The sequence below is a fragment of the Archocentrus centrarchus genome, chromosome 24, assembly GCF_007364275.1.
Source record: "Archocentrus centrarchus isolate MPI-CPG fArcCen1 chromosome 24, fArcCen1, whole genome shotgun sequence".
Lineage (NCBI taxonomy): Eukaryota > Metazoa > Chordata > Actinopteri > Cichliformes > Cichlidae > Archocentrus > Archocentrus centrarchus.
This window is the reverse complement of record NC_044369.1, coordinates 14,929,879-14,954,424: the sequence shown is the minus strand read 5'-3', so window position 1 is coordinate 14,954,424 and position 24,546 is coordinate 14,929,879. Positions and strand designations below refer to the sequence as shown.

General features: G+C 43.5%; 1 protein-coding gene across 2 annotated transcripts in view; it reads right to left on the bottom strand.

Moving 5' to 3' along the window:
* stxbp5a (syntaxin binding protein 5a (tomosyn)) overlaps positions 1 to 24,546 on the bottom strand; it is a 98,955-nt gene that overhangs the window by 19,452 nt on the left and 54,957 nt on the right. For both annotated transcript variants that reach the window (XM_030721509.1, XM_030721510.1), the window contains exons 6-12: positions 23,228 to 23,291; positions 17,134 to 17,217; positions 7,613 to 7,736; positions 4,284 to 4,362; positions 3,448 to 3,602; positions 736 to 808; positions 299 to 446 (exon numbers count right to left, since the gene is read on the bottom strand). In XM_030721509.1, coding sequence (XP_030577369.1) covers positions 299 to 446; positions 736 to 808; positions 3,448 to 3,602; positions 4,284 to 4,362; positions 7,613 to 7,736; positions 17,134 to 17,217; positions 23,228 to 23,291 — 727 coding nt within the window. The remainder of the gene's footprint in view (positions 1 to 298; positions 447 to 735; positions 809 to 3,447; positions 3,603 to 4,283; positions 4,363 to 7,612; positions 7,737 to 17,133; positions 17,218 to 23,227; positions 23,292 to 24,546) is intronic.

The window sequence follows — 24,546 nt, the reverse complement described above, 5'->3', positions numbered from 1 at the left end:
TACTTTATCATGGCACAGTAGCTTTATGAGACTGTTTTCATAGCTAGATTGGAAAACCCCAGGCTGGCTTACTGAGTTGATAACATTTTTAAAATGCACTTAATTTTTTTATTGATTAGTTCTTTGCTTTCCTTGCAAAATTGTAAATGTGGAAAAACAAGGGTTTGCTCTTTAATGCTATATTTCAATCCAAAGTCTAATATTTACCCATCATATGTTATGCAAGTGATTTTCTATTAGGATTTCAGAGAAAGAACGACACATCACCAGTGACATGGAATGATGAAACGTGTGCTACCTTTTTGCTGTAGCCCTGTCGTTTCTGCCGCGAGCCAACAGAGTAAAGTGCAGGTATGAGGTCCACAGGGCAGTCGGCAAAGTACTCGCAGCAGGTCACAGGAGACTCGTGGATAGTCAGAGGATAGGGGTTCTCGAATATTGGATAACTGTTAAATTCAGGCCACACACACTCAAGTCACAAGTCAGTCTAAATACAAATATTTTGCTGGTCCCACTGGTCAAATACCCACTGGTCAAATACAGAACTGCATACCTGCAACCTGCAGTTCAATAAATGCTGGACACCAAGTAAATATGATGAGGTGAAAGTAAAGAAGGGGGTAATAAATAACAGAGACAACCTATATTACTGGGCCGAATGGTAGTTTAGCCCATGGTTAAGAAACAAAAGTCAAGATAATGAACAGATTTTTAAAAAAACAGAGCCAGACTCACCCATTTTGTGCAAGGTCGATCACCACTAAATCCTTTTCTAGAAGGACCACCACAGCATAAGGTTCCTGAAAGTCTGCAAACCACACATAGATGGAGCATCCATCACATCACACTTTCATCATTTTTGTAATTCTTTGCGAAAAGAGCTCCCCTGAAATATACAAACTACATGGGAAGAATTTCCCACTCTTTATACAGCAAATTATATCTCTGCCCTTAAGATGTGAGGACAGGAAAGCTCAACACTAGACTATTATTATACTATGCAATTTATAACTGTGGGGGATATTGCTCAAGTTGGATATTTGTATGAGCCTGATTTGAGAGCAGAATGTCATATTCCATTTTACGATAGTGCCTTATAATAGATTTTAACTGTTGTAATGAATAAATTCAATTTATTTTATGCGTAACGGCATAATCTGCAGAGACTACACTGTAACCTGCAGTGCAAAGATTGTTTAAATTTCATACATTTACACTAATCAGACACTGATTTACACAAGGAGAGACTGAATCTGTTTGTTACTAACAGCCACTTGACAAGAGCAGCCTGGAGTTACAGATGCCCCAACTATATTTATGGGAGAGGGCAAACACGCAAAACTGCCTTTCTAACCTCTTCTTGTCAGAAATACCGTTATCATAGATCTTCCTGAAAAACCATGATATAATTTTAAAGCTTTATCACCCAACCCTACTTTGCATTATGCATAGACAGTAACTACACTTTCCAATTTCTTTAGGATCTTTTATTTGACAAATAAACATCACATTTCATTCCACCAGCTCATCACAAAGTGACACTAACAGTTTAAGGGTATGTAGTTATAAACTGGTTTGTGAAATATCCTGAGCTAACTGGGTACACAACCCTTCCATTTATTTTTATTTCCGTCATCCTGGTGAGTCTTATTCTAGTTCGCCATTTTTGGCAAACAGGTAGAGTTTCTTGGGGTTTCTTCTGGAGGGATGTAACGCCATTCTTTCAAAAAAGTTCAGTAGGGTGGAGTTACTGTGATGGATATGGCCTATTTCATTTTCATTCTCATCAAACCATCCGTTGACCACTTATTCCTTATAAATGGGGACACGGTCACCCTGGAAGAGATCACTCCCATCAGGATAGAAATCTTTCATCGTGAGATAAAGGTTACCTTTCAGAGAGACTGTATTAATTTTCAGTCATCCTTCCCTCTAAGGGGATAAGCAGACCACTGGTTCCCCTTGCGGGATGTGTAAAGCATTCAGGTTTTCCCTTTAATTTGTCTCCTGTATGTACTCTAAGTATACTTAAAAAATACATTTTTAACACTGCTTTATCATTTACATGGAACAGTTTGTCTGCCATTTATTCTTGTATTGAAACATATATTAAATACATTATATTTAGGGACACTGTCTCTGCATTGACTTCATTATGGATTGTGCCGGGGCACACTTCAGCAGGACATGCATTGTGTAATCCAAAGACCCAGTAATGTCTATTACCACATGATTTCAGTGACATCAGATTGTCAGTGACATAATGAAGTCACCATTGTTACATAATTCACTAATCCTTCCTGTAGCTGCATACAGTATGTGCCAGATAGCACAGCAGCAGAGATTACATCCTGGATTACATACATACAGGCTCCCATACTGTTAAACTCAGTCTCACTTTTTACCCCAGAGGGGGGAGCGGGGTGTTGTTGTTGATATGTTTGTCTGTCTGTCTTGTTTGTTAATAATATTACAGCATAACTACCAGTCCGAGTCATACCAAATTTGCATGAAAGGTGGCCAGTGACCCTTAGATCACCTGATTAAAATTTTGCCATAACTGGGTCGAGGTCAGAGGTCAAGTTTTTCTGAAAATCTTGTGAATGCGATAACTCAAGAATGATTCAATTCAAGTCATCTGCCACAACTGGTTGGGTTTGAGGGGAGACAAAAGACACACTGTGGAAGAGAACCAGAGATTAATAATAACTATGATTAAATACAGAGTTGTGTATAAACAGAGTAAAAAGAGGTGAATGAAAAGAAACACTCAGTGCATCATGGGAACCCCCCCAGCAGCCTGGGCCTATTGCAGCATAACTAAAGGATGGTTCAAGGTCACCTGATCCAGCCCTAACTATAAGCTTTATCAACGAGGATGTTCAAATTCAAACCATAGATGCATCTTGGATGAGGTTGAATATCGGTAACTTTGACCTCAAAGTCACAGTCAAAGGAAAATTAAGGGCATGGACAGCAGGAACTATGTGTCATCTCAGTGATTTAACGTTAAGAGAGTGACATGTTTGTGAGGCGGACAATGTTCAAATCAGATAAAACATCTGCTGGGCAGGGGTGGGGGGGGTGGTGGTTGTTGTTCCTGGCACCACTTGTTTTAGCCGTTGACTCCCCGATACAGTAAATAAGATAATAATTTAATTTAGATTGAAGGCTATTGTGTACAACGGGATGAACTGAGAATCTAACAGCCTATGTGTCAGAGCATAAAACTGAAAAGTAGCATCCTTTCCCTGGGGAAATTTCTGATTTATTACAGGAACACACACACACACACAGACAGGCTGTCCAACATAATTAAAAAACAGAAAGTTGTGTGCATATCTGGGTGGGTGTTAGTCCAAAAGAAGAGTAAAATGACAATTTCCATGCAAACATAATTCTCAGACGTGCACCCGGAGACCGCTAAACAACAACACACACACTTACCGTTAGGATATGGTGTCTCACATAGCGTGAGGAAGTCTACTATAGGATAGTCCATCTCCAGCACAGCAGTACTCTTCCCGTGCATTACTGTCAGACAAGGCCTCCGGCCCACCGTGTCATAGGACAGACCACCGGAAAAGATTATGAAGGGGTCCCTGGAACGAGTTGTATTCATGTAATTTAGGTGGGTTTTTAAAATAGTAGGCATTTTATATAGTTGGATTTTATTTAATAATAGATATTAACATTCTTAATATTTTATTTAGACGTCAGGAAATCTTTGTGGCATTATGGGCCTTGGTACAACTTAAAACATTCGTTGATCTGACTACAAATGAACAAATGATTTCAGTGAGCCTTTTTTCAATCATTTTAATGTGGATCGTAATGTACACACACCAGTAAGTAAGTTGTCACTATGCAAAAAGATAAAAACAGGAGTAAAGTTAAAAAAAAGAATTTGATTTAAAGAGAATTGGGCTGTCCTGTCTTCAGTATTCACACCTCTGAGTTTATGCTTTAGATGGCAAAAAAAAAAGGCTGAGTAAGAAAGGTTCTGTTTGCATGACTGTCTTAAATTAATGGTGTGAGTAGTATCTATGTATAGTAAGACAAATGCATGTGTGCAACATCAAGCTGCCTTCTTGTGTTTTTTTCATGGCTGTGTATACGTTAAACACATTCATACCCATAAACATTCTCAAGTGTACATGTATGACAGTCAGTGTGTGTGTGTGTGTGTGTGTGTGTGTGTGTGTGTGTGTGTGTGTGTGTGTGTGTGTGTGTGTGTGTGTGTGTGTGTGTGTGAGTGAGTGAGAGAGAGTAAGAGACCCTACCCAATTCTAGTTGTTTTGTACTCCACTTTAAGAATGGGCTTACAAGATTCTGGCTTCTTCCCGTCCTTGGGCTGTTTTCCTAAAATAGAACAAACAGAAGTTACTTTAGGTTGCAGTCCACTCCTTCTTCACCCCGTCTCTTCTTGTTTCTCCTGTCATCTTTTTTCTCCCCCAGAAGCTGCACTTAAAAATGCTGCGCTGAACAGTAGCCAGCAAAATAACAGAAACCTATTCATCAGAGAGAAGAAAGACAAACGCAGGGACAGAGACATGCAAAGAAAGGTGTAAAGATCTTGGATGATTTACAGAATCAATCTATTCAAACCTCAAGGGGTGTCAGTATAGAATAAAATTGCACATCCATCACATGCACACCTACCTGTGCATATTTATGTATCACAAACTACTGTAAGTGGTTGACTTTACATAAAATGTCTTACTGAAGAGCAAATGTGACCCCAAATGCAGGTTATGCAAGGCAGGTCTGTATAATAAAGAACACTTTTTAATAACTACTGCTTAATAATGGATATCTAAAAAGACAATTAAAAGAGGACTTATAAGCCTTACTTAAACATGTCAAAGGAATTTGCATAATTGCCCATTAAATACCAAACTAATTATGCATGCAGCAGTGGGAGAAACAACTAATTAAAAAGCCCATGTGGTGAAATCCTTTCTGCAACCCCCCTACACATAAAATCAGCTTGAAAAACTGGTTAGAAGTTGTTGCTGGGTTTTTTTTTTTTGGGGGGGGGGGGGGGGGGTGTAACTTTGATTAAATTTCTTTTCTTGTTCCTCTTTCTGACTCAATTGCTTTGCCACCATCTATTTCTTCACGGTGCTTCATCTGAGTGAAACGCCTAAGTACTCTGTGGGGTGAGTAGGTGTGTTGGGGAGGGGGGGGGGGACAAAAGAGTATGGATTAAAATGCATCTTCAAAAGAGCAGACTTGCTTTCTGCAGGAAGTAAACAGCACCAGAACTAAAGTATGCACAGGCACACACTAAGTAAAGCAAACAGAGGCAGGGAATAATTGAACCGACAATAATCCTCTGCCTGAAATGAGGAAACAATGATTGAGCCATGTGTAGGCAGACTCTTGAGAGATGGCTACAGTTAGAGCAGCCACAGAGGTAGCAAAACATGTACAACACTACAAGACCTTGAAGTAATGAGACCATAGGCAATCAGTGTTTTTTTATGTAATATTTTAATTTTATGTAACAGATTTAGACACGTTTCTTCACTGTCCTCAGTCAACTAGCTTGTCAGAGAACATATCCTTTATTTAACTTTTACATAACCTTTGTTTTGTAAAGGTTCTAAAAAAAAAATTAAATATCGGGAAAAAAAGATCAGTTAAAGTTTAGATAGTCAGGACACTGTGGCAGTAAACATTTCATCAATGATACATGAAGTGTATTCAAAGTGTTGAATTATTATATGCTTGTAGTACAGGAGTACAACAGCTTTGAAAAAGTTGGCTCAGAATTCCCAAAAGGAGGTAAGAAGTCCATCCAAATATTATATGATGATACCATCATGCATGCTGTATGACTATATGTAACCCTACAAGTTTCTGGCTCCCTCACAATATTTCTGATCAACAATCTTGAATGTCAACACTGCAGAGTACACTCATCATGGGCATGAATATCATGGTAATTTTGGACTTTTAATGATTTGCACAAGTTTGAATTTATTTTGGATTTTCTCTAATCCAAACAGGGTCAAATATATAGATACATTCTCTTCAACCTTTTAATAAGACGTGGTGCTGAAAGTTCTAAAATATCTTTTAATCTTAAAAAGATGTGTTTGACCGCACTCAACGGGAAGGTCTGAGGAGCTCAGTGAAAATCTAAGAAGTATCTATCTATCTATCTATCTATCTATCTATCTATCTATCTATCTATCTATCTATCTATCTATCTATCTATCTATCTATCTATCTATCTATCTAATAAATATAGTTTTACACAACTTGGAAAGGCCATTTCTAAACAAGTACAGATTCCCAGATCATCATTTCAAACAATTGTACATAAGTACAAGCTATTCGGATGTCTCAAGGTCTGGAAGACCCAAGCTCTCACCCTCAGATGAGAGGAAATTGGTTAGGATGTTCAGGAACAACCCAGGAACGAAAAAAGCTGAAAACTGGAAACTGCTGGAACACCAGTGTCACTGCCCACAGTGAAGTGGGGTTTATATCGACTAGGACTGAGAGGATGTTGATCAAAAAAAAAGCCCCTGCTCCAAAATCGATACCTTCAAGCTCAACTGAAATTTCTAGCTGGCCACATGGGCAAGCCAAATGCCTTCTGAAGAAAAGTTCAGATGAGACAAAAGAAGAGCTATTTGGCCACAATGACAACAAGTATGTTTAGAGTAGTAAAGTTGAGACTTTTAAACCTAAGAGCACTGTACCAACTGTCAAGCATGGTGGTGGCAGCATCAGGCTCTGTGGCTGTTTTGCTGCCAGTGGTACTGGTATGTCGCACAAAGTGGATGGAATAATGAAGAAGAAAGATTACCTCCAAATTCTTCCACTTCACCTCAAATCAACAGCTAGACGGTTCAAACATGGAAACAATGGAATATCCCAACGGGATCATCCCAAAAATGCACCAAAACTGGTTTTGGAATGGAAAAAGGAGGCAAACATTAAACTTCTGGAGTGGCCTTCCCAAAGCTCCAACCTCAATTTGTGGACTATGCTTAAAAGCCAGGAAACCAACCAATTTAAGTGAACTCTACCAATTCTGCCAAGAAGAGTGATAAATATCCAGACAGCATTATGCCAGAAGCTTTTTGATGGCTACCAAACCCATCTGGTTGAGGTCCAACTTGCTAAGGAACATTTAACCAAATATTAGTGGGTGTATGTATATATTTGAAGCTTGTATGTGTACTTTAATCCCCATGTGAATTTGGCAAAATCCTAAATACTTATCCCCTTAGAGGCAAGGATGACCCAAACTTGTACACCCAATTCTAGTCTTTTAAAGTCATTAAAGATCTATGCTGTACATTCCACCCTGGAAAAGAAACAGTTCAACGAAATCAATTAAAAGCCACAAATTACCATGACACTGTATGTAGTCTTTGCAAACTTCTGACCACAACTGTATGAATTATAAATAAAGTAGTAAATGAGGAGATTAGGAAGCAATTTCCCCATCACAGCCTCTGTGTGTGTGTGTGTGTGTGTGTGTGTGGTGTGTGTGTGTGTGTGTGTGTGTGTGTGTGTGTGTGTGTGTGTGTGTGTGTGTGTGTGTGTGTGTGTGTTGTGTGTGTGTGTGTGTGTGTCTTCACCTCCTTACCGTGTGGTGTGATTGTCTGTATGGGCTTGCCCTGGCCTCTGATGTTCCATATGGTCAGAGTTCCATCTGAGTGACTGCAAATGAACTGCTTGCCCTCGTGATGCCAGGCAACTGAGTGGATAGCCTAAGAAACGACAGGCAGGAAGGCAGGGGTTGGGGGCAGTGGTTCAGCAGGATGAAACACTATGTGCCACCATGTCCCTTACTCTACAAGTTTATCACAGCCATACGGTACATGATTTTCATATGTGACTTTAATGGCTGTGACTTTGCACACTTGCGCAGATGGTTAAAGTGAGATAGAAGAGGTTGCTGGCTTCAGAAAATTCCCCGTGGCACAAATGCAAATATTAAAAGCTTTTATATGAACCATTTGTTCAATGTGAAATAAAGAAGGAACAAGATGTTTCCATTAGCAATATTATTAATTTAGGGGTCATATTTCACAAAGATGCAACCTTACTGTCAGAAATAAAAGTGTCTGTAACATCCAGTATAACTGGGATACAGTTAATGCATCGATCAAGACCATCTGGTTTAGTATGACTTACTGTGACGTTAAAAAAAATTTAAAAAAAGAGACCTTTAGTATTGACTCTAGTCCATCTTGAGAGTTTGAGGAACAATGGAAGTTTTAGGTATGAAGGTTTTTATGAATATGCATTTAAAAAGTAAGCAGAGGTTAAAAACCAATTCCATGTTGAGAAGATGAACTATGATTAATCACAATTATAATACCCACTACAATAGTTATGGGAATGGCCGCACGAGGGGAAGTTTAAGAGGTGACCTTTAGTCAGGACTTCAAAACCCAGAAGAGGGCACGAGTGAAGAAAACAAAGACCAAATAGAGATACAGATCTCTGATGCCCAGACAAGCTAACAGATAAAAAGAATAATAGAGAAAGACGGGCAAGATTTAGAGAGATGGTGCCCTCTCTGTCCTCTCATCTTTCCCATCATCTGAACAGTCCTGCTGCTGTTGTAAGCCTGGCTCTAGATGATTTATCTACTAGCAACAAAACACAAACACATCATGACCAAAGTAAATCTGTAAAGGCCATTCTTGCCTTTTGTCACCCAATTTATTCCCGATCATTAAAACCAGCTAATGTTTTTGACATTTGACATCAAACCATATGACGACGTGCACACTGTGCGAAGCTGACAACAGCCGTCCACTTTGGACTGTTTAATATTTAGCGCATTTTGTCTGAATCTGCCCTTGTTTAACCATGAACTTGTCTCTGGTCCTGATTTGCCTTATGTCCTCAATGCTGCTGCTTGTCTCACATCGCTCATCTGAAATGAATGACTGCCTCAGTGTCAGAGCTGATGTGAGTGCATGGTCAGGTTAAGTCAATCTCTTCCAATTGCAGCTGCCATTTATTTAGGTGTATATCAATTTTGCCTTGAGTGTGTCATTAATCACGAGCAGTGCTGTCTGTCAGGCTCACTGAATCTGCTGAGTTTTAAGAAAAATAGTTGCTTGTGTGACACCAAAGATTCGCTCACAGTAATGGAGCTGCTTTATGTGTTCCAGAGTGAACAGTATCATATGTTTGCTTGCTAGTTAATTGTGCCGTGCTTTGCGTAGTCTTTCTTGTCCAGTTTTCAGAATCATACAGTTTTTAGCAAAATGAAGATCAATCAGAGGCTCAGATCAATCTGATCTGAGCCTCTGAAGAAGTCTCAGTCTCAAAAGAAGAAGATTTCTTCTTCATGAGGCTTGTTAGAAATAGCTGGACATGATGAGTAATGGCTTCTGTGTATTTCTAAGCTGGGGCGGTGGTGTAGAGAATGTGGTGGGGACGGTTGGATGCAGCAGCTCAGAAAGTCTGACAGCGATTTTCTTGCCAGAAGTGATTCAGTGGTGTGTAGTGGCAGGTGGCGTGGATGTAGTTATTGCAGGTGTCCTGAATACAGTGTGAATACATCTCCAATTTCTGTAAAATGTTTAGCATCCCACACTCTGAAAATGAAGTGACTGTTCCAAGTCTTACTTTCAGTTATATGTGCAGGCTGATCTAAATCCCATACTCTGCAATGAAAGTTTTGTTCCCTCATTTTTTATGGATAGATAGATATTAATGAATACTGGTTGAAATTCGTCTAAGATGCTCACTTAATGCAGTCCAGATGAAACATTTGATCTGCAGAGCTGCAGGTGGTTGGGGGGCGGGTTCGGGAGGTCTTACAAAAGTAAGATGCCCCCCTTCCCCCGAAAAATCACTCATTCAGTGATGCCATGACAGCAACAGGCTTCTGGAAATCTATCAGTGAATTGTTCACCATGCCAGTCCCAATAGGCAACAATGCCCTGTGCTTAATTGGAAATGAGCAGCATAATTGAAACACATGGTGCTCATCAAATCAAACAATACCAATTAAAAAGGCTAATTTCATGATTTATCACATTAGGTCAGTTTTTCACAGATTGGTCTTTGGGGGATGATAGAATTCAGTCTACACTCATTACAGTTACACAAGATGTCCTCACATAGACACACAAATACACACTCATGACAAAGACAATAGCAAGCACACAAACGGAGGAAAAATTGAGGAAGACATAGACACATTAGTACTGTGTCACACTACGGCCCAAAACGGCCCTGAAACGTAACGCACACACACACAAAGTTATGTTGCACAATGCTGACCTTTAACCTTGCCTTACAGCAAGACCTTGCACAGACTCATGTCCCCGCAACATACTGTTGTAACTGTTTGTGTGTACATGTCACACGAACAATTGTAGCATGGTCATACGTACATGCACACCGGGGTTCTCACAGCAAAAGTAATTCGAGTCAAGTAACACAACCAACTTAATCTGAACAAACAGGCATTTAGGGGCAAAACGTCAGCAGTGATTTGCAATGAGCAATATGTTTTTGTTCTATTATTTTAAATCCTCTCTTTCTCTGTTTTTGTATTCCTACATACTCGTTACATAAGCCCTGAAGGAAACAAGCCCCAGTGAGCCTCTACTTACAAATTTAGATTTTTCTCTGTATTATGAAGATGATTCATTGTCACTGTCTATGACTGAATAAACAAATGTGGAAGTACAATATACTGTCGAAATGTCTGATAAAGGTCAGTAACTCTTTAACTTATCTTAACTTATCTTATAATTTGCTAATCTAAAATTCATTTATTAATGCTTACATAATCAGGCTCTCTGGGTACTGTAAAGTGGCATTTTATAAATCCTCTTTTGGACAAAAAGCATTTTCTGTTCAGGGGATCAACAGGTGGAATTCTTTATTCTGCAGAGCTCAAACTGGATCCTCAATGAGATCTTTTTTTTTTTATAAGTTTTAAAAGAACTCTTTTTTTTTTTTGGTGCAGCAAGAAACTGAGGCTGCATCAATGAGTTCACTGTACTCAGATGATCTCCAACAGAGCACCTTTGGGATATGGTACAAATCTGCAGCAACTGCATGATGCTATTGTGTCAATATGAACCAAAATCTGAGGAATGTTACTATGCCACAAAGAATTAAAGCAGTTCTGAAGGCATAAGGAGGACCAAGCCAGCACTATCACCCAGTACTAGTACCTAATGAGGTGGCTGGTGAGTATGCCATCAGTATGAACAACTGGTGATTGTTCTACATCAGGGATCCTCAAATCCAGGCCTCGAGGTCCGGTGTCCTGCAGGTTTTAGATGTGTCCCTGAGCAAACACACCTGAATCAAATATAGAAGTCATTAGCAGGACTCTGGAGAACTTGACTGCATACTGAGGAGGTAATTCAGTCATTTGAATGAGGTGTGTTGGATCAGGGACACATCTAAAACCTGCAGGACTCCGGACCTCGAGGCCTGGATTTGAGGATCCCTGTTCTACATAGTGCTAGGACAAAAGAGCAAGCTTAAGATTCATCCAATCCCTGCAGTAATAGTTGGGTTGCCACCCTGGAAACTCAGAGCTCATAATCTCTTCTACATCTTCAGGATGGGACTAAGCATTAGAAAAACAAATTCACCAGCAAATGTCTCGCAAAAGCAGTGTGAGAAACACTCCCCAAACCCACGGGAAGTCTCGTTACAACATTAGACTTATGCATTAACATCGACTTTATCCTGATGGACAGATTCCCTGAGAGACTGGCCATCACGTAAAGAGTGATACTCTCTCCACTAATGGGTATTATGCAAGCCCTGCCAAATCACCCATCAGCTATGTACAGTTAAGTTGTCTGTCTGAAATCTCAACAGGTCTTAGGGGGAAAGAAAACACTTCCTAATGAAGCCACACTTGCATCAGATAGTTTGCAGATAATTTTGTAGCATTTGTTTTTAATCTTAAGGGATAAGCAGATGGGAGGGATTCACTGCAAGAGGGCACATTAAATTAAGATAGCGGAGCTGCCTATCACAGAGAATGCCACAGGAAATCTGCGGAAGTCTTATCTGTCTGGTGTATTTTTTTTTTTTTTCTTGCCGAGAATCTCACCCATCTGGTTAGAAAAGTGCTGGTCTGATTCAACAGTATTAAAAACACTGTCAGGCTTTTTACGAAATGAATGCTGGTATAAAATATGTTAATAACGCAAATTTCTCCACAATCAGAGCAGGCTATTTTTGTATTTCTTGAAATTCAAACAATTAATGGTTTGTGGTTGAGTTGTTATACATTCGCAGGTTTTGCTGTTATTGTTGCCCCTCATTAGTAGCTGTGAGAATTGTGACCTGTTGCTGCGCAAATCACTGCAAACATTTTGTTCACCAAGTTTTTTCTTGTGTGTTTGTGTGCATTTCTTCGGATCACGGTGTGGGTGCTAAGTTTGCGCGCGCTTTATGTCTGCACAGGCGCTTCCTGGTTATCGCGGTCACACTGAAAGTAACCAATAACTTCTCATTTGTCCCTTTGTGACAGAGAGAATAGAAAGGAAAAGAGGAATAGGGAGAACAACAGGAAGGGAAATAGAGAAAATAGGGTGCCTTATCTTTGTAGCTCTGGCTGGACTTCTGTGATGAAAGCCTGAGCAGGTGGAAGTGTAACCGTGCCTTTGCAGCAATAGAGACTGTCAGATATGCTCCAAAGTTGAAATCAATAAAAATAAAATGAAGCAATCCCCCCGAGATACTCAAGGTGTTTACAGTAATTACACAGTCAATTTTTGTGAATAATGACAGGTGCTCATTAATGTGTAACACTGTATGGCATCAATACAACAGAATACTGTTCAGTTTTCACTGTAAATGTACGTGCATGTGTTCAGAAAGGACAGAAGAAAAAGACTGAGTTTTTAAGAAAGACAAAGGGTGAGCTGTTTGTACAAGAAGGCTGTAGAATAAATGTGTGTATTTAACCAATGGGCCTATTGAAGGTATGGCAAAAAAAGAGAAAAAAAAAAAAGAAAAGAAAAACAAATTTCATGCATGCATTCAGTGTGAGAGAACGTGCTACCAGGACACAAACGCAGAGGGCGGAGGGAAGAACTAAGTGAGATCTGGCAGCAATGTTAAGCATTCATCAGGGCCAGATTCAGACCAAGGTGTTGAGTCAGATGGAGTAGAGCAAGGCCGGGTCACAGTGACAGATGCTCTCTGGCTTGCACTCAGTGGAAACCCATACTGCTGATCCACAGCTAATAATAGACAATCCACTGAAAGACAAAGAGTAGAAGGTGTGCTCTCTCAGCTCTTTGAGAGCTTGTAAAAACAAAAGTTTTATTGCCTTTGTTTGCCTGAAATCTGCTGGATTCTGGGTTTTGTTTTTTTTGCGTTACAGGTTACATTCGCTAATTTGCTGACAGTTCTTTAGTTTTGTCAGCATCTGTAACTTCCAAAAGGTGCCGTCATTATTATATTTTTTTTGGAGTGAAAGCAATTTCATCTCTTCTTCTTGCAGATGTTACGTGAGAATGTTTGCAAGAATTGTTAAGAAATGCGGCAAGAAAACAGGAACCAGCGTTACTCATTATCTGCGTCTTTTGAAATCCAAGACCGCAGACTGCCTTTCAGTAGTTTAAACATTCGCAAATTTCCATCAAAAGTAAAATATGCTTTAAGATGTGCTTTTTCTAAAGTCTGAATCCATCACTGCACAGTCTGCTGGCTTAGTCTGCTGTTGAAAAGAAGAAGACGAAAAGCTTCCTTGTTCATTTCAGTTGACAACTTTGATACTTGGCAGGAAGCTTCTAGGCAAATAGGGTTTGAATGAAAGCGCACTGCAGAAAAAAGCGCACGCGGCAGGAAGACTGTAGCTTGGAAAGGATTTGATGGCTGGGAAAAAAAAAAGTTGTTTCACAGCATTGTTTGAAGAAGCTATGCAGAGATAATTTGCACAGAGTCATGATGCCAGTGAATAACAGCCAGCAAATATAATACTGCCTACAAATCCATGCATTGTCAGTGGTTTATAATTAATGTTAATATGCTTAAGGATATGCACCTGTATATGCATGACAGCAGCTACGTCATAAATTCTACATTTTCAGTTTATATTGAGGTTATCAAATGGGTAATATTTCTACTTTATGCCTATTATTAAGGTTGCAATGGGTGGCAGGAATGCTATGGACTATATCACAAGCAATATCATATAAAGTATGCACAAAAAATAAAAACAATTTAACTGGCGTGCAGTCCACTTTAAAGATACCTGACCCTGGAAAACATTTAGATTTAGTAGCCATGGGAATAACTTCACCCCATATCAAATGACAGGAAAGCGCAGTTGCATGCTTTTTAAGTCAGCCAGTGAAAAATCCCAGTAAGTGAAGCAAAGTGAGGAATACAGGACCTCACCCACCCTCTAGCTCAATTCCCTGTCCCTCAGTTCCCACCCAATCAAACCTTCAGTCTCTGGGGAGGTGTATCTGTGAGGGTTTGGAGAGAGGAGATGAGCTCCTTCGGGAGATTCAATACTAGAATCTGTAATGCCCAGAAGCAGTGGGAGGATATTAGCTTATCTGAGAGAAGGAGGGAGACAGAGCAAAGGCAGAGAGACAGACAGAGCAGGAAGGAGGGCTTCATACATACTGAACACACAAATTCGCCATCTCTTTTTTTGTGTTGTCTCTGACAGCACCACAGCAGTGCCAGCAAGGTGAGCATCTACATCAGTGATACAATAATCTCATTATCTTATACAGACTTAGCTCCGTGTAAGGCCATAGACACAGCAGCATGGCCATGTACATGCTGACTCAGTGTGTGTGTGTCTATGTGTGTTCTTACAGCCATTCAGCCTCAATGACAAAGTTATGAATGAGAGCTCCTATTCATAGACATGTTTAGCTCCTGCTATATCATAGACTGGAGGAGTTCAGACTATAATCAGATTGAAGAGAAACACCTCCATCTGAAGTAAAAAGGCAAATAGTCAATATAACCACACATTAAAGTAACATTCCTAATAGCATTACTTTAATAAAATTCAACAAATACATTAGTTGAAATGATTTCTTTCTTGCAAATCAATAAAGTAATAGAGTTTAGAAAGCAGAGTCGGTGATGTGGTATATGGCCAGTGACAGCGTTAGTCGGCAGGATGTAAGCAGTGCTGAACCTTTATTTAAAACAAGATTTCATCTGTGTGATACAATGCTGTTAGATTTGCAAAACACAGTCTCAGTGAGATGCATGCCAGATCCAAAGAGACTCTAAGCAGCTCTAACACCATCTCTATTGTAATTGACGAGTTTTCTGTTATTTATAGAAACACACTATTGCCTTTTGGGAAATCCAATAAATCCAATAAATTTTTAAAAGAAGGACCTTTTACAAAATCCCTATTTTACAACTGAAATATGCAAGCAAAAGCATTGCACTGCCTTACAATGGGGCGTGAGCACATGGCACTCCACTGTATAAATCATAACATGTTAAACAAACATTTCACAAACTATTCCCCTTTGTAAATGACAAAACTTGTGTGAAAAAACATCTTCCGCAGTGCTACACAGAGATTTTAAGCTCATTTTACAAACTACAAAAAATTTAAATATTTAAGATTCCTAAATATCAGCCTGTGCCAGCATTTAGCCTCCTAAGACCGAGAAATGTTTATCCTCTCATATCGCTCGGGTCAAATTTGACCCATTTTTATATTTGACAGGAGTAAAAATTACCCAAAAATGACCCAAAATACACAAAAATTTTAATATTTTAAAATTGTGTACTGATGTACAAGTGCTACAAATTTCTGTACACTGAGGCTCCTCTGGATCAAGCTGGACCTGTGCCTATTCAAATGGATTTTAAATCCACCTCTGTAGGTAGTGTCTCGGAAAGTTCTGGTTTTAGGGAATCTTGGCACTGTGAAACTGTACATGCCACATCTGTGTGTGTTTTTTATGGGACATTGGTGAGTGTGTCTAAGGGGGGACCTTGACACTCTCACAAGAACTGTGTGCCCATCACCTTTGCCCAGGTTCCTGCAGAGACAGGCATCTGCTGGTCTTTGAAGGATCATGGGAGAATCTTAAAACAGTGAAGTAGTAAAACAGCACAGGAGTGATGATACATAAGGGAAAGGGGTCGAACAGAGGTCAAGGAGTTTCTTGAGAAAGTCTGGGCACAGACACAATTCCTCCAGCTACTCTGACTTCCTCCAAGAGCTGAAAGACATGCTTGCTTTGCTTTCTTAATTGTCCAAGGACGTGAGGTAAAATGCTTGAAGTACATCGACTAAAGTGCTGTAGAAATGTATAACTCAACATGTGTGACTTGTAGTTAAAAGCACTTTGGTCAGAAAGACTAGAAAAGCTCTCTATGAATGCAGGTACATTACATTTGCATGTAACAAGATAATGTCAATTTATTCTGAGGTAAATGGGATTAAAACAGGAATCAAAGGAGGGGCTGGGCATTATAAAAGCACCTGAGTTCCCATTTCAGTGAGTGTGGGAAACATGCAAGTCCGGCACAGGCTACACAGACTAGTTTGCAATAAGCAATTTAAATTAATTAATGCTTAATTAATATTGATTACAGATTATAATAAATGAACTACAGATGATATCTAAGAGGTTGTTTTTTTTGCTTGTTTGTTTTATGCTGCAGCAGTGAGGACAGAGTTTAACATTTGTAATGGTTATACATGACTATATTCTGAAGGACTTTTTGGCCAGAGTCAAAACTGGCCCAGCCCATGCTGTGAAGGCATGAAATATGAACAGTATGTAAGGGTTAAAGAGGAAACACTCTGATGAGCTTCTTCATTTGACTCATAGCTGGATGTCACCCTCTCAGCACTCTTTTTTTCCTCCATTGTGTGGTTTAAAACAGACAAGACAAAGGAAGCTTGGTGAGTACATGTACAGTTTATGTGCTTGTGATCTACCTACACATGCTTAACTTACAAGCCTAGACAGCTGGAGTAAAATACCTCAAACTCAGTTAGACACACACATGCAGAGACAAGCACACACATACAAATGTATGCAATTTAGTTCAGAGTATGTGATTTCACTTTCCAGACTCTGTTTTTTAAATCAGAAGTCAAATGAATGCTGGAAATCTATTAGAGAAGAAAAGAAATCTGGGATATTTGCCTACCTCATCATATGTGTAGCGATAGTCTGCCTTCTTTGATTTGAGATCCCACAGGACCACGATCCCAGACTCAAATCCAATTATAAGCTGGAGAGGAAGAGCGACAGGCAGTCAGTAAGAGAGGTAGGCGAGATGACAGACAGGGGGATAGAAAAGACCCCATGATGGGCAGAAAAAGAAGTAATACGTTTGACATTCAAGCACAGCATGAAAGGAAGTCAGGTGTAAGAAGACTAGAGCGGCTCAGGAAGAAACCTGCCCACCCTACTTCACAGAAGATTATATCAGAAAATACAAAAGGAGCTACAGAAAAAGAACATACCTTTTTAAAAAAAATAAAAAATTCTGACAGTTTATTTACAGACAAATACTTATCGTACTAAGTCTCATATATTTGTGTCAAATTCATGTATTCAATTAAAATAAACATATCTTTACAGCGTGTCCTCCTTGTGGAAAAATAATATTAAATGCAGTGCGGGGTGCTGTCTTGTCAGCTTATATCCTTACTTACCATGTAGTGTTTAAAAGGCACAGTGATACATTTATGAAGAGTGGTCAAAGTGGTCAGTAAGGTTACGTTCAAATTGAACTATGTTCAAAATGGGGCTACACTTAAAATCAAGATAAAGTCATGCAAAAGTGCAGATACAGCACCGTCTTGAGTCACCCCTTGTTTTTTTATATTTTACTTCCAAGGAACCAGACTTTCTTGTCCTTTTTAAAAGCGGTCTTAAGCAATAATTCTCCAGTCTTTTTGAAGGTCTTTCAAAGTTTCTCTATGGACACTTGAGAGCTTTTTCAGTCACTCTGACTCATTTTGGTGCCTGTCAGGAAGCCATTCTTAAAGAAGGAGAAAGCTACAAGAGTGAGTGTCTACAGATATATGCAAAACATGGTTGAGGCTCCTTAATGGTTTGGTGCTACGTTTCAGCCAGTGGTGTTGGGGATCTTGTCAAAATTGATGGAATTATGAATGCAGAAAAGTACCGTCTGTCATGTCCTGGGCCGTTGGCCCAGCGTTTTGTGTTAGTTTATTTCCTAGTGTTGTGATATGTCTGCGTCTCTGTCCTGAGTCTGTGCCTGTTCCCCGTGTTTAGTCAGTATGTTCCTTGGTTTGTCACTTCCTGTTTATTTTGACAGTCTGGTTTTCCTGTGCTTTGTGTTCAGCTTTGCTTCCCCTGTGTAATTAGTTTCATTTGCCTCACCTGTTGTTCCCTGCTGTTTCCTCTTGCCCTGATTACCCAGTGTGTACTTAAGCCCTCAGTTTTGTTTTGTTCTCTGTTGCGTCGTTGACGTTGTGTGTCCGTGTGTTCCTGTATTCCTGTGTTCTTGTGTTCCTGTGTTCCCTGTGTCTGCCCGTCGTCTCCCTTCCACGGTTTTTGTATTTGTTTTTTCCCCGTTGAAATAAATCCCTTTTATGTTACGCTGACTTCTGGAGTCCTTCGTGTCAGCCATTCCTCGTCCATTTCCTCCCCGGCCATGACAGAACGACGCAACCAAACTAAAGACCCTGCAAGCTCCGGCTGCTACAACGGCACTCGCCTGGCGCTGGGGGGACCAGCTTTTTTGAACGGTCCCCGGCGACGCCGCTCACCGCCCCTGCCTAAACCGCAGGTCTGCCGCGTGGGCGGACTGTTTTTGGCGCCGGCCGCTCCCTCACCTGTCACTCCGCTTGCTGGTCCCTCCTTTTCTCAGCAGTCGCCGCAGCCACGGAGGACGAGATACCGGAGGAAGCGGAGAGACGTTTTCCTGGAGCCGGCGCCCGGAATGACTCCAGAGGAGTCATTTTTCCGATTCCTGGGTCACAGGGGTCCTTGGCCTCCCACCACTTCCGCGTCACCACTGCCTGCTGCTGACGGAGGAAGACCAAGCTCCCGGCAGCATCAGAGAGAATCGCCGCGGGAGCAGAAAGAGCAACTTCAGCCCGTCATGTACTCTGCTGCTTCCTCCCTCTCAGAGGAGAGCAGGAAAATTCTGATCCGAAGAGTGGACCGATTATGCTTGGACTTGTTATCTGACCCGTGTAAGGAGGAACAGGAAGCCATCACCACCAGGCTTCAAGACCTGATTGCCAGTTTCCCTTGGCTGTTGGACTCCTTGCACGGGTTAGTGAAAGACTTTGTAATCACCACCCTTCACCTACAGTCAGCACCACAGACCACTGCTGCAGCCTCTCAGCCACTCCTGTCAGTTCCCTTAGCTTCTTCCCAGTGTTCCCAGTCAGCTGTAGCTCCAGCTCCCCCTCAGTCGCAGTGTTCCCAGTCAGCTGTAGCTCCAGCTCCCCCTCAGTGGCAGTGTTCCCAGTCAGCTGTAGCTCCAGCTCCCCCTCAGTCGCAGTGTTCCCAGTCAGCTGTAGCTCCAGCTCCCCCTCAGTCGCAGTGTTCCCAGTCAGCTGTAGCTCCAGCTCCCCCTCAGTCGCAGTGTTCCCAGTCAGCTGTAGCTCCAGCTCCCCCTCAGTCGCAGTCCCAGACCCCTCAGTTAGCTCCAGCTCCCTCTGCTCACCCTGCTCCAGCTCCCTTAGCTCCAGCTTCCCCTGCACCCGTACCTGTTCCGCGGGTGGGGGCAGCCACGGACGGGCTGACCTCTGCACCCGTACCTGTTCCGCGGGTGGGGGCAGCCACGGACGGGCTGACCTCTGCACCCGTACCTGTTCCGCGGGTGGGGGCAGCCACGGACGGGCTGACCTCTGCACCCGTACCTGTTCCGCGGGTGGGGGCAGCCACGGACGGGCTGACCTCTGCACCCGTACCTGTTCCGCGGGTGGGGGCAGCCAGGTCCAAGCCTTCGCATCGGTCTTCTGTGTTAACTGCAGCAGCAGGGTCTCAGTCAGCTCTAGCTCCAGTCGCTCTCTCTCGCCTTCAGTCAGCTCTAGCTCCAGTCGCTCTCTCTCGCCTTCAGTCAGCTCTAGCTCCAGTCGCTCTCTCTCGCCTTCAGTCAGCTCTAGCTCCAGTCGCTCTCTCTCGCCTTCAGTCAGCTCTAGCTCCAGTCGCTCTCCCTCGGTTCCCTGTGTCAGCTGTTTTAGTGCCCTCTCAGTCAGCTCCCTCTCAGGCCCCAGTGTCAGCTAGCTCTCACCTCTCTGTTTCCACGCAGCCAGATCTCCCTAGCCCTCAGGCTGCTCCCACGCAGCCAGCAGCGCTGTCTCGCACTCAGTCTGCTCCAGCCCCTGTCGCTCTCCCTCGCACTCAGTCTGCTCCAGCCCCTGTCGCTCTCCCTCGCACTCAGTCTGCCCCAGCCCCTGTCGCTCTCCCTCGCACTCAGTCTGCCCCAGCCCCTGTCGCTCTCCCTCGCACTCAGTCTGCCCCAGCCCCTGTCGCTCCCCCTAGCACTCAGTCAGCCCCAGCTCCTGTCGCTCCCCCTAGCACTCAGTCAGCCCCAGCCCCTGTCGCTCCCTGTCCACTCCACTCTCAGTCAGTTCCAGTAGCTCTTCCTCGGTCCCCAGTGTCAGCTAGTTCCCGGCCTGCTTCCACGCAGCCAGTCGTCTCCCGGCCTGCTTCCACGCAGCCAGTCGTCTCCCGGCCTGCTTCCACGCAGCCAGTCGTCTCCCGGCCTGCTTCCACGCCGCCAGTCGTCTCCCGGCCTGCTTCCACGCAGCCAGTCGTCTCCCGGCCTGCTTCCACGCAGCCAGTCGTCTCCCGGCCTGCTTCCACGCAGCCAGTCGTCTCCCGGCCTGCTTCCACGCAGCCAGTCGTCTCCCGGCCTGCTTCCACGCAGCCAGTCGTCTCCCGGCCTGCTTCCACGCAGTCCCCTGCACCTCGGCTATTCCCCGAGCAGCCCCTGCTGCTCAATAAAGCAGCAGTGTGCCCTGTTCCGCGGTCCCAGCCTACGCATCCGGTGCCTCACTATGTAGGCCCCGTTCAGCCCATGGGCTCAGCTCACTCCGAGCGCTCCGCGCCAGAGGGTCCCGCTCACTCCGAGCCGATGGGGGTCTCCGCTCAGTCCGAGCGCTCCGCGCCAGAGGGTCCCGCTCAGTCCGAGCCGATGGGGGTCTCCGCTCAGTCCGAGCGCTCCGCGCCAGAGGGTCCCGCTCAGTCCGAGCGCTCCGCGCACGAGGGTCCCGCTCAGTCCGAGCCGATGGGGGTCTCCGCTCAGTCCGAGCCAGGGGGTCCCGCTCAGTCCGAGCGCTCCGCGCCAGAGGGTCCCGCTCAGTCCGAGCCGGTGGGGGTCTCTGCTCAGTCCGAGCGCTCCACGTCACCCGAGGGTTCCCCACCAGAGCCCGGGGTCGCCCGTCTCCGCCGCCGCATGCCCCGCGGTCGGCCTCCAGTGACTCCTCCTCGTCGCCGCCGCCGCTGGGAGCGCGGTCGGCCTCCAGTGACTCCTCCTCGTCGCCGCCGCCGCTGGGAGCGCGGTCGGCCTCCAGTGACTCCTCCTCGTCGCCGCCGCCGCTGGGAGCGCGGTCGGCCTCCAGTGCCTGCTCCTCCTCGCCGCCGCCGCCGCTGGGAGCGCGGTCGGCCTCCAGTGCCTGCTCCTCGTCGCCGCCGCCGCCGCTGGGAGCGCGGTCGGCCTCCAGTGCCTGCTCCTCGTCGCCGCCGCTGGGAGCGCGGTCGGCCTCCAGTCCTGTCTCGTCGTCGCCGCCGCTGGGAGCGCGGTCGACCTCTTTGAACTGTGTTTTTTGTTTTGGATTTCCCACTGACTCCCCTGAACTGTGGACTGTTTTTTCCCCTGCTGTTTGTTTTGTTGTAGCTCCTGGACTGTTCCTTGTTTCGACCCCCTGTTTTGGACATTGGAGCTCTCCGGCCTTGTGCCGTCGCTTTTTGTTTCATCCGGTTGTTTTTTTTTTTTTTTTTGTTTTCTCATCCCCGTGTTTTTGCTCTGGTTTTTGGACTGTATTCAGCTTGTGCCATTGCTTTTCTTTGTTCGGTTCCTTGTGCTTATTGTTTTTTGCCCTTGTGCTCTACCCTTGCTCCAGTGCTTCCTTGTGTTTTTGGGTTTGTTCCTGACTTTGTTTGCTCCCTGTCTGTTTTTGTTTCGGGCCCTCCTTCCTGGTCCCCCGCCTCCCGCCCAGGGGTGGTTTTGTTTATTGTTTTGGCCGTCGGGAGCCGGCCGTTGAGGGGGGGGTACTGTCATGTCCTGGGCCGTTGGCCCAGCGTTTTGTGTTAGTTTATTTCCTAGTGTTGTGATATGTCTGCGTCTCTGTCCTGAGTCTGTGCCTGTTCCCCGTGTTTAGTCAGTATGTTCCTTGGTTTGTCACTTCCTGTTTATTTTGACAGTCTGGTTTTCCTGTGCTTTGTGTTCAGCTTTGCTTCCCCTGTGTAATTAGTTTCATTTGCCTCACCTGTTGTTCCCTGCTGTTTCCTCTTGCCCTGATTACCCAGTGTGTACTTAAGCCCTCAGTTTTGTTTTGTTCTCTGTTGCGTCGTTGACGTTGTGTGTCCGTGTGTTCCTGTATTCCTGTGTTCTTGTGTTCCTGTGTTCCCTGTGTCTGCCCGTCGTCTCCCTTCCACGGTTTTTGTATTTGTTTTTTCCCCGTTGAAATAAATCCCTTTTAAGTTACGCTGACTTCTGGAGTCCTTCGTGTCAGCCATTCCTCGTCCATTTCCTCCCCGGCCATGACACCGTCAGATTTTGATCCACCATGCAATACCATCGGGAAAGCATCTGAATGGCAACAGCTTCATTTTTCAGCATGACAATGATCCTAAACACACTGCCATTATGAGTAAAAGCATACCTGGGTAGAGAAACACGCAATGATAACATTATCAGTCATGGACTCAAGTCCCTATCACAACATTGTTGAAGCAGTGTGGGATCATCCTGTTAGAGTCCTTCAAGAAGCCTGGAAAACTATTCCTGAAGAGCCTAAGAGAGTTCAGGCTGTGTTGAAGAATAAAGGGGGTCCAACTAAATACTGACTTCCAAGCTTGTTAAATTGTATCAACTAAGTTTTTGGCTTATATACTGTATAATCCCTGTATATTTGAACATGTTTCAATAAATTGCTGCATCTATTTCCCATTTTCGAAGAAAAAAAATATATTAAAAAAAAATGAGGGGTCATTCAAGACTTATGTACAGTACTGTAAATGATCTGCTCAGGGTCCAATTAAGTTTAGTAATATATTGCTATTAGCTGCAGAATACTGTTGTTTCTTACCTTTCCCTCATCCATGGGGTTATCACTTATGTGGACAACCGGTCCAGGATGAGCCTTGGATGACCTTGTGAGAAAGACCAAGAGAGAGAGACATAGTTTTTTTTTTCCCCCTTTTAAGCCATGATGGAGTAGACAGGCATCATGTAAGAGTCACTAACATGACATAGTCATAGTTCTCATCTTAACCCATACTGAGGGTTAAGATGAGGACCAAGAGTCTTTGGACTTGTCGAAGAGGTCTGCTGGGAGGACAGAGCTGTCAATCATTCCAAAGCTCTAAAAGGCTGTTCAAAGAAATAAGCTTACTAAAGGTTGTGATGGATGACTCTGTCAGGCCAGGAAGTCCCCAGCGGCTATGTGTAAGTGAATGTGTGTGCTGGTGTGTGTGTCCATTTGCATGTCAGTGGAGAAGACAGAGCAAAAATGCTCGACTGCCCCTCCTCTCCCCTTCCTGTCTGTGCTTTACCCTCCAGACAGTCTTCTGTCAAAACTCCTCTTTCTGTGTGCCACATGGGAGCAGAATGTACCTAACCTGCCCTGCCTTAAAGAGATGATGTGGGCAGAGGATTGCCAGGGAAGGTCACTGCTGAAAAAAAAAAAACAGTGACTGTTAGAGCCTGAAACATATCCCCGGCACCATGAAGCATGCCTGGCAAAGAGATGGAGAGGAAGGAGCTGCAATCAAATGTAAGTAATGCAAAAATGAGTCAAGGCAAAGTCTTTGTTTTGACCCATGCCTTTGCAGTTTTTTGACAGCGGAGGGCAGAACATGCTGATGACAATATCAAAATGTAAAAAGATGTACATATTTCACTGGGAACATATTTTGGATGGAAATCAATTAGCAAGGGATGAATGTTAACTCTGCTTATTCAATTTAGCGTTGCATATTTGTGTGAATTTATAAATATAACCAAAGGGCAACAGAAGGGAAGAGCAGACAAGACTGTGTGTGTGTGTGTGTGTGTGTGTGTGTGTGTGTGTGTGTGTGTGTGTGTGTGTGTGTGTGTGTGTGTGTGTGTGTGTGTGTGTGTGTTAGAAGGTAGCAGTTAGTGGGCAGGCAAGCAGTCATTCACTTGTCTCTATATTTAGCCTGTTAGCGCTGGAGCCTTATTACCTAAGCTCTGCTGCAGCCAGAGTTGTTGATTTATCTAATCCCCCTTCACTGCCTGTGTCTCAGCGAATAGCAGTCCACACCCGCACACACACACACATTTGCATGTCAGTGCAATTAAGACACATCTTAACATCTACCCTATTTGTAAACAATCTCCTAAATGCCTCAGCTAAATATTACCATCAATCCATCCATCCATTCT